This window comes from Orbicella faveolata, unplaced genomic scaffold (genome assembly GCF_042242905.1).
Source record: "Orbicella faveolata isolate gen_17 unplaced genomic scaffold, um_ofav_v1 contig_46, whole genome shotgun sequence".
Lineage (NCBI taxonomy): Eukaryota > Metazoa > Cnidaria > Anthozoa > Scleractinia > Merulinidae > Orbicella > Orbicella faveolata.
Window position 1 is genome coordinate 9,863,336 of NW_028301576.1, and position 9,165 is coordinate 9,872,500.

Sequence of the window (9,165 nt, forward strand, 5' to 3'; positions counted from 1 at the left end):
ATGAACAAAAGTCACCACTTTTAATCTCAAACATTCATTATTGGCCAACAGAATTTTACGTACACTTAACTTCACAAAGCAAAACTATAACTAAATTTTATTTTCCTTCTCATACACATTTCCAGTGGCGGGGGACTCCCATGTGAATAGGTCGGGGATGCTCATCATCTCGCTCAGGGGTGTAAATCAAAGGTTTTGGTCTCACTTAAGGTGTTCAGGATGAAATGCCACAGCGACTATTTTTTGCCATCAAGTCATCTTTAACAGTTGCCTGCAAAGAAATAATAAAAATCTGCTCTTTCTGTTCAGAGTAGTATCCTTTAGAGGTCAAATAAAACTTGAGCCACGCCTGCATTGGTCTCCCTTTCTAACTTCTGAAAAAGCATTCCCGACCTTTTCACATGGGAGTAACGTTCTCTGTTGGGAGCACATTTGTGAATAAAAACTACATAACTCATCTTTTTAACTCATGATTGTTCAGAATACAAGCCTTTTAAAGACTCTACTGTCTTCTCACTGCCTCCACCCTATAAAATTAGTGCAATGCCAAGATTGTTAAGGATGATTTCACAACATGGTCGTCTATCATCACCTGAATTAGTTGTGATGTTTTGTTCCATATGCATATTCCCGCTAGAGCAGAATTTTTTTGGTTTGAAACCACCCAACCCCCCCCCCCCCTACAAATTTAATTCAAGCTTCACACTTCCTCTACAAGTACTTAATTTCGTTTTGTGCCTGTGGTATGAATCAAATCTTTTGTCGTTGTTGTTACCAATTCATCCTAATGGAGGTAATTTACCCAACTACATACTGCTGATGATTGAGAAAATATCAGGATATGTCACAGAATCAGAGATTAGTTGATGGAAGTTTGGTTCCCTCAACTAAAATGTAAAACATCAAAAAGTAACATTCAGTCCTTCTCAGCCTTATTCTATCCCTACTTTCCTTTGAAATGTGGCACCTTTGGACAGTGGCTACCTTTAGCAGGGGAGGGCTGCTACCTTAAGTGATCCAGGCATTGTTACTTAAGAAACATTTCCATACTGATTTATCACAGCTCAAATACAGCTTTGGAAATTTCAGCTCTAGAGAGGGCATCAAGAGCTGACTGGTATCTGGGCAAATCAAATACAGCAATCCCTAACTTGTCGTAATTCAAATACTTTTCTGCCATATCCTTTACTAGCTGAATAGCTTGAGGAAAGGTGAAAGGATTGATGTGTGATCCAATAATTTTCAATTCCTTGGCATAGACTTCATGAGGGTCAATTTTGATTGACGACTTTTTTGGACAGCACCCGAAAACAAGCATCTTTCCTCCACACCGCAACCATTTTATGGCTTGCTCAATTGCTGCTGGTGCACCAGTGCAATCCACAACAGCGTCAAAGCCCCAGCTTGCATCACCAGCCAAGTTTGCCTCTTTTCCATTGTTCACCAGAACCTCAGGATGAAGGACTTGATAGCCAGTGTCTAAGCCACTTGCAAGGCTTCTCCGTTGTTCAGCAACCTCACTGATGGTCACTTTTCTGTATCCATGAAAGTGGAGTAAAGAGGCCCACAACAGTCCAATAATTCCTGAACCACAAATAAGGACATTGGAAGATGTTGCAAGGGGCATTAGGAGATCAAAGCCATGAGTAATACAAGAATATGGCTCAATCAGAGCAGCTTGACGTAGGGTGATCTGGGGTGGAACAGAATAGACGGTTTCTGCAAGAACACGGCAATATTGAGACCATCCCCCATTGCGCCAAATGCCAACAGTTGAACGTATTCCACCAGTTTTACAGAAGTGTGGCTGTCCCTTCTGGCAAAATGAGCATCTCCCACAGTTAGTGTTTGGGTTGATGACCACACTGAAACAGATACACAAAGAACATTTTCAAGATTTACTTTACTTTACTTATTAGTATAGTACTTACTATTACTGCAAGGTTTGATAAGGTTCTATTTGTTCACAGAAAAGGTATAATTTCTAAAAGAGAGCAGAAAAGGTATAATACTGCAAAATACAGAGTGAGCATTGGTCTGACAGTTAGGGTAAGGGTTTCAGGATCCAAGTGGCAAAGCCCCATTCAAAAATGCTCAGCATACATCCCAGTGGTTAAAATAAGAAAAACTCAGAGAGAGCATCTGTGTGTTACTGTCAAAAGTCAAGTTTAAAACCACATACTTTTTTGTGGAAAGTATAGAGAATGACCTGATCAGTCGTTTGCTGTTTAATGAAATGTACAATGTTTTAACTTGTTGAATAGACACATAATTTATGCAAGTGAAACGATTATTAACGAAATCTCACCGCTGTTCTCCCTGTTTTTTTCTTTTGGGAAGGGCTACTGTAACACAGACTACTCAGTGGCAGGCCTGACCTATTGAGACATTCTTTCAGCTCATCACACGCACTTTCCTAGGAGGAGGAGGATTACTTGATGAGCCAAAAGAACGTCTGCATTGGAGGCTACTACCCCAGGGTCATAGCTGAAAGTAAACTATGACTGGGCAATGACCATGAAAAAGTTATGACTGGGCCAAGGTCCATGGTTAAATCCTCTTCCTAGGTCTTCTGTGTGTTTATGATGACTATAAGCAAAAAAATGAAAACAAAATTGACTGATGCAAGTGCCTCTGTTTGCCTGTTACTAGATACCGCCCTACATACCTAGTTGCAGAGGGGAAGGGGGGGGAGGGGGTGGAATAGTGCAGTGAATGATGGAGATTTTACATTATTTACGCCTTGCAAACAAGGCAAACCAAGAAATCAACCGATGGCACACGGCTGCCTTTCCAGACACCTGTTAGGTGCGTGAGGGAATATTGATGAGCTTTCGGGCATGGGCATCTTCATAGTTTATACACAAAGCACTAAATTTAGTTTCCGCACTCTGTGGCCTCAAACCATTTATATTTCAAACAAAAATTACCTTTAATTAGAAAAAAGGGAAAAAATTTCAGTCAAATCAAAACGACCAAATCACGACGAAATAAAACTAAACACTAAAGGTTGATTTGGTTTTCTCACGCAGATGTTTTCCTATTACTAAAGGAAAGAAAAACATAAGATTGTGCTGCTGTAGAAATTATACACTTTTCAATTATTTATCTCGCGACATTGATCTATTTGGCTTCGTAATTCGAATTTCTGAGCAACAAAAGTCCTTCTAACTTAATCGATCGCAATCTCTTCAAACTGTGAGGTTAACGTTCACGGAAGTATCTTGAAATCTTGCTTACCCTCTTATATTCACGAACGAATTTGAATTGCGGATGAAAGGAATATTTCTCTTCTGTTTTGCGAAACATATTTATTATCATAGTACGAAATTTGAGGCAAAAGAAAACAGGAACTAGTTCTTACCGATCTCCGACAGAAATTCCCTTTACCTCGCCGCCAACCTCGCTCACGACTCCAGCGAACTCATGACCCAAGATGACGCATTTCGCAGACGGGAACTCTCTAGCCAGGATATGGAGATCAGTCCCACATACTCCAGAAAAAGCTACCTTAACGAGGACCTCATTTGGTGCTGAAACATGAGGGATAGGAGTAGTAATGACGGATAGTTGACCATCCCAAAGCTGTACTGCGGTGTTCATGCTGTACTTCAACTCCTCGACAAATGGATCGAACAGGAAATCGAACGAACAGAGGGAAGACGAGAAGGCTGGGAACTATTCTTAATCGCGTGACTTTGACGCGTGACTGTTCAAAAGGTCACGAAAACAGTTTTCTGAACATAATCAGTCAGTTCGTAACAGTCTCTTTTGAAAATGTATGTTGACTAGCATACGAAACGTCAAGTTCTGTATTAAAATGCGTTGCAATACAATGTTTATCACTGCTGTTTGTGTTATATTCTTAACAAAAAGTGTATTTAGTTTCCTGAGTCCATTAACGTTACTCGCTTCCACAGCTCCAGACAACCTGCCAAGGCAGGTATTTGTGAAATATCGATAAGGCAGCTCTATTCCGAGCTTGGTTTACTTTCCTTTATTATTATACTACATCAGTAAGTAAATTATTACGTTAAATAAGGGGCCAATTTCAATGTATTAAATTTCCAAATTGGCGTCGAAATAAGGGACATAAAACAAAAGAAGTAAGGTCGATAATTAAGGGATTTCTTTTCAATATAAAGTAGAAATGACATCAACTCGGAAAGGAAAAATCCGAGTTCCAGATGGTATTTGAACCCACGACCCTCCGTGATCTAGCCGGACGCTCTAGCCACTGAGCTACTGGAGACTCGAGTAACGGTGAAATGTGGGTCTTGACTGGAACCGCATCGCGCGATCACAAAAGTCTTGGCACATGAACTCATAACTGCATCGCGCAGTCACATTAAGGCATATCAAAGATGCAACCAACCACCCTCCAAAGTGAGTATGTGATTTCTACATTTAATATTCCTTATAATTCTCTCTTTTCAATTTGCATGTTTTATTCTCCAAAACCTCGGAACCGACTTAGGATTTAAATCTGAATTGGTCTATCTTTCTATTTTTCAGGATGCAACCCTAAGGAATCTCCCTTCCTACCAAAACAACCACCTCCATTCCACTCCCCAAAACAACAGTTAAACCATCACACTTAGTCCCCACGACTCGAACCCCTCTACCCCTGAAATCTGCAAAAATTCAGTACTAAAATAATGGTACTAAAATCCAAGGAACTCTCAAAATTTGTTTTCCTCAGTTATTATTATTATTTTAATTTGTTCTTTATTCCCATTACAGTCACGACTTTGTGAGGCTCGACCCTACATGCGGCTGAATGAATTAAAGACCACAAAACTTGGCCGAGATCTCGCTTCAAAGCAAAACCATCTGTAAATAACAGTTTCTGATCTGCTCTTCATTCGTTCGAGACATGAACGGAATAAGATATTTCCATATATTTTTTTTCTTTAAGAATAGCTCAACAGAGCATCATTATTCTCAAGCACATGACGGCAGTTCAACTTAGGCCATAGTTTCTTTTTCGCATTTTTGAATCAGTTTTTCGATATCTTCAGTCATTTCTTTGGGTTCGACCGTGGGAGTGTATCGTCGATATGGCTGCCCTTTGTGGTCAAGTAGGAACTTCTCAAAGTTCCATGTTATGTCATCATTTTTCACAGGAGACCAGTTGATCTTTTCCACATCGTCGATCAAGTTATCTGGAACTGGGCATCTGCGCTGTAAAACATGAACTCAAAATAAGTAGAAAAAAAGATGCATTTAATTTATTTAGAGCGGTTTTCATTTGAGTGTCGAAAAGTTATTGGTTTTGCACTAACTACGCCACGTAATTGGCTAGTAAATTTGCGCCAGGTTTTTTATCCAACCAGAAGTAAAACCAAAACCATTCGTCAGTCGTTCGCACCCGCGAGCTTTGCGTCAGCTACATACAATTTTCTTCAAGTTTTGATTGGTTCACTGGATTTTCTGTGTTGTTTCTGATTGGCTAGAGTGATTACTTTGGTTTTACGACACTTAATTGAAAACTGCTCTATGTGTGAAGGTATTTAGCACTGTACGCATAATGAAATGCACTGTCCAGTAAACCTTTTGAGTGTTGTCGATCGTGAGATGGTATTTAGTGCAAAAGATCACTCAAAACTTGATATTAGCACTGTAAGCATAATAAAATGCACTGTCCAATAAACTTTTTGAGCGCTGGCGATCTTCTGCGCTATCATTAGTTCCCTTATTAAAATGTTTTTTCTGTCTTCATTTTGTCGTGTGCTTATAGACAATTGCCTTTCTCTTTATCAACGCTAGTAACCACTTAAAGAAACTTGATTTTTTTTTGCACGTGCATATATGAAGCTAATATAGATAAAATATTATCGCAACACAGCCACATGTATTTATTTACTCACTTGAACTTGTCGGAATCACCTTTAGAAATTCGTGTACTTAATCAATTATTTATTTCTTACACAATGTTGTTTATGATCTTTCTCCAAAATAATCACAGTCAACGCTGACTTACCTTGAGAAATGCGTACACTTTACTTTCTTTTTTCCCATTTACATCAATTTTCTCCATCAATTTTAAATTAGGATCTAACGTAAAGTTGTGCCCGGGCCGAACCCATCTCAGTCCATTTATTATCTCGTACGCATTCTCTCCTGGCTCTTGAAGGCCAAACTGATTACAAGGAAAAGCCAGGACTTTCAAGTCGCATTTACTGTTCTTCTTGGAGCTGTACTTTTGTAGTAATTCATTCAATTGTTTGTATTGCATGGTTAAACCTCAGTACGTCGCCACGTTTATAACTAAAGCGACGTGATTCTTGTGAAACGTGTCCGGGACTTTCAAGCCGTGGATGTCGTCGATAGAAAAGTCGTAAAATGACCCCTTACCATCCTGGCATGACCTAAACGACTTCTTCCTTTCTGTGCACTGACTTCCCTGCAAGTACACCGCCAAAAATATGAAGGTCTTTACGGCGTCCATCTTGGTGGAAGTGCCACAAAGTCAATCGATGGCCTTCTCAGATCAGGAATTAAACAGCCGGTTAAAAGACAAATTCATTGCCAGCGACTGCTTTTCGTTGTCCAATCACAACACTAGAAACCTGCCAGTGGTGGCATGTGGTTGTTTAAATATCATGGCAAGTTTTGTTTGCGTTATACATTATTAACAGCCAAACAGTGAAGCAGCCTCCGCGTAAGCCATCTTTTTAACTAGTGCCGGCAAATGTGTATTTCAGAAAGGGTTTCAAACCGTTTTTATAGTTGACTGACGTTTTTGAAATACTGAACAGTTCGAAAGCTGGAAACCGATAATGTTGAACACGCGCGTGCGAGCTCGAAACGCGCACCATACACGCGCGTGGAATCAGAAAGTCCTGACTATCTCTTGAGGTAACTGTTACAACTAGTTGAGCGCTATTGTTTCTTATAGCTCACCGTGGGAGCGGAGGGTTCAACTCACTTTCTAGAAACTTAGCATGCTTAATTAAACAGCCCACTTTCCTGAACCTCAATTCTTCTCAAGCGGATTGCCGAGTTAGGCAACAGCTTATTTTTTTCTTGAGCAAACATGTCCTTCACTGACGAACGCCCGATCAATTAATAAACAAATTATCAAACAAGATTCCATACTAATTGCAGTGAAGGTGTGCCACTAATAAATGACCTCAACCAACCAGAATTGCTTGTAATAGACGTGTCATATTTCAGATCAACACAGCTAAAAACAAACAAACAAACAGCGAAACTATTCCCTTTGGCGCAGTACACACTGGTTTAGCTCTTATAAGGGAGGGCCCCTCTCCTAAGGGAATGACTGGTTTAATATTAAAATTTAGAATTAGATCAATTAACTTGCCTCTCCTAAATATACTGTGAATGCGTTCAGTTCCAAATCGATAGAAATAAGAAAAATTAGCCGAAGTGGTTCACCTTCTCTAAACAAACTTCTCCTGTTAGTGGAAACTGGTCACTTAACGTAGTCGATTTGCAGAGGACGGCTACGAAATGTAGAAAAGTGCATGATGCACTTTTCTTAACGAACAATTTACCATCCTAAAGTAATGTCGCGGGAAATTTAAATGCTGGTCTGCCTTCGGCAAACAACACCTGTCTCAACCTTGATCACTCCAAGGAATGAGAGCAAACATACAGAATTTTTCGCAGAACAACATGGCCAAGCCAAGTTGGTCGCAAGTTAGAAATGCAAGCTCAGCCATACATTTAATTCTTTATTCCCGTCATATGCACGTTTGACATTTTGTAGGCATTTCAAGATTTATTATTTAATTCCATACTTTAGTTTACCACATTAAGAACTATTATTTTACATGCAAATGTCACAGCTGCTAGCTAAAAAAATACTCCGAGTCAAAAAACTAGTTTACTAAAAAAATATATTTATATTTCATACTTCGTACGTTTGATGTTTAGTTAATATTTGTTAGTTAAAAAAGTTAAGTTCATAGAGTTCTACATACCTTTTCCTTTACTAGCTATGTCACAAAATCGCTTGGCTTTGGCAAAAAAAAACTAGTTTTAGCTCTTGAATCACGCAAAAATTAATATTAAAAAATTCACCACAAATGTCTTTCGGGTTTCTAGTACATATCTCTAAGTAAGGTCGTGTCCATGTTGATTTTTGTATTTTTTTTTCAGTCTCTATCCTTGTTTCTGTTGAGATGTATCATGGCGGTGTTCAAGGTTGTTTCCTGATCCTGCCGCATTTGTCACGTTTCGTACGTTCTTGAACTTTCTTCAGCAAGTGCTCGCTTGCGTGACGCACATAACTGGATTCGTCGAGGAGATATTCACCTTCATCTGTCACGGAACCAGCGATGACAACAGTCTTTCTCAGTTTCAGCTCTTTGCAGACGCAACTGAAAAAATGGAAAAGGTTTGGAAAACCCATTGTAAATAAATTCGTTTCATCGAGGTGAGGTAGGGTGGGGCGGGTCTCCGTTACTTCCATACCCTTGGGGTGACGTGACGAATATACAGTAAAATACACGTTGGGAAATTTGCAGATGTCAATCCTACACGTATCAGTCAAACCTGAAAAATATTCATACCAGTTCTTGGAAAAAATAGAAATAACTCAAATCAACGCTGTGGCCTTCGGATTCCCAATCAAACTGGAATTAAGAAATGCTGGTTTTTGAGACAGGGCGAAAAACTGGAGAACCCACCCGAAGGAAAACCCTAGGAGCAAGGAGGGTAAATCGAAAAATTATTCACCCAAATGGATAATCGGCTGGGAGTATTAGCATGCGATGAACTAGCAACTTTAGCCTGGGAAGCAGTTAAGTAGTAATAATACTTACAATTATTTCGTATAATACTATCAGTCCCTTCGTGCTACGGAATAGAGCATTACGCTTTTGACAAATGAGACCCGAAATGACAGTCTTCCTTATGTATCTTACCTGTTCAAGTTTTCAACAAAGTTGATCTTGATAATTTTGTTTTGTATTGAATCCGATCCTTTGAACACACCCGACACTAGCACCATTACGCTTGAGGAATCCATGTCTTCACTGCTGTCAAACGTTACTATTGTGCCTTCGATAACTGGAAAAACAGAAGTGTCAGAAAACATGTTAGAATGAAAATACACGCTCCTTAAAATCACATAACGTTAAAAAAATTCGCGTTTGTTCAATTTCGTGTAAATTTCATGTACTGTTATTGCAAGGA

At 39.4% G+C, this 9,165-nt stretch overlaps 2 protein-coding genes and 1 pseudogene across 6 annotated transcripts in view; all 3 read right to left on the reverse strand.

Moving 5' to 3' along the window:
* Positions 1-70: 70 nt before the first annotated feature.
* Positions 71-3,764, reverse strand: LOC110051166 (uncharacterized). The gene is made up of 2 exons (XM_020757170.2): positions 3,365-3,764; positions 71-1,865 (listed from the first exon to the last, which is right to left on the reverse strand). The coding sequence occupies exons 1-2, from the start codon at positions 3,601-3,603 to the stop codon at positions 1,058-1,060; spliced, it is 1,047 nt and encodes a 348-aa protein (XP_020612829.2). The 5' UTR covers positions 3,604-3,764; the 3' UTR covers positions 71-1,057.
* Positions 3,765-4,688: 924 nt separating this feature from the next.
* On the reverse strand, positions 4,689-6,536 carry LOC110051167 (glutathione peroxidase 2-like; annotated as a pseudogene). The gene is made up of 2 exons (XR_016203839.1): positions 5,984-6,536; positions 4,689-5,184 (listed from the first exon to the last, which is right to left on the reverse strand). The product of XR_016203839.1 is annotated as a glutathione peroxidase 2-like (transcript).
* Positions 6,537-7,687: 1,151 nt separating this feature from the next.
* Positions 7,688-9,165, reverse strand: part of LOC110051236 (uncharacterized) — a 53,746-nt gene continuing 52,268 nt past the window's right edge. For all 4 annotated transcript variants that reach the window (XM_089278247.1, XM_089278246.1, XM_089278245.1 and 1 more), the window contains 2 exons: positions 8,895-9,039; positions 7,688-8,348 (listed from right to left, as the gene is read on the reverse strand). In XM_089278247.1, the coding sequence (XP_089134373.1) occupies positions 8,168-8,348; positions 8,895-9,039 (326 nt within the window). In that variant the 3' untranslated portion in view covers positions 7,688-8,167. The remainder of the gene's footprint in view (positions 8,349-8,894; positions 9,040-9,165) is intronic.

Bases quoted from the DNA above. Each gene is read 5' to 3' on its own strand.
- LOC110051166 (XM_020757170.2), bottom strand. From the start codon at position 3,603: ATGAACACCGCAGTACAGCTTTGGGATGGTCAACTATCCGTCATTACT. The intron at 1,866-3,364 runs GTAAGAACTAGT...TATCTGTTTCAG, and splicing joins GGAATTTCTGTCGGAGATCG to TGTGGTCATCAACCCAAACA.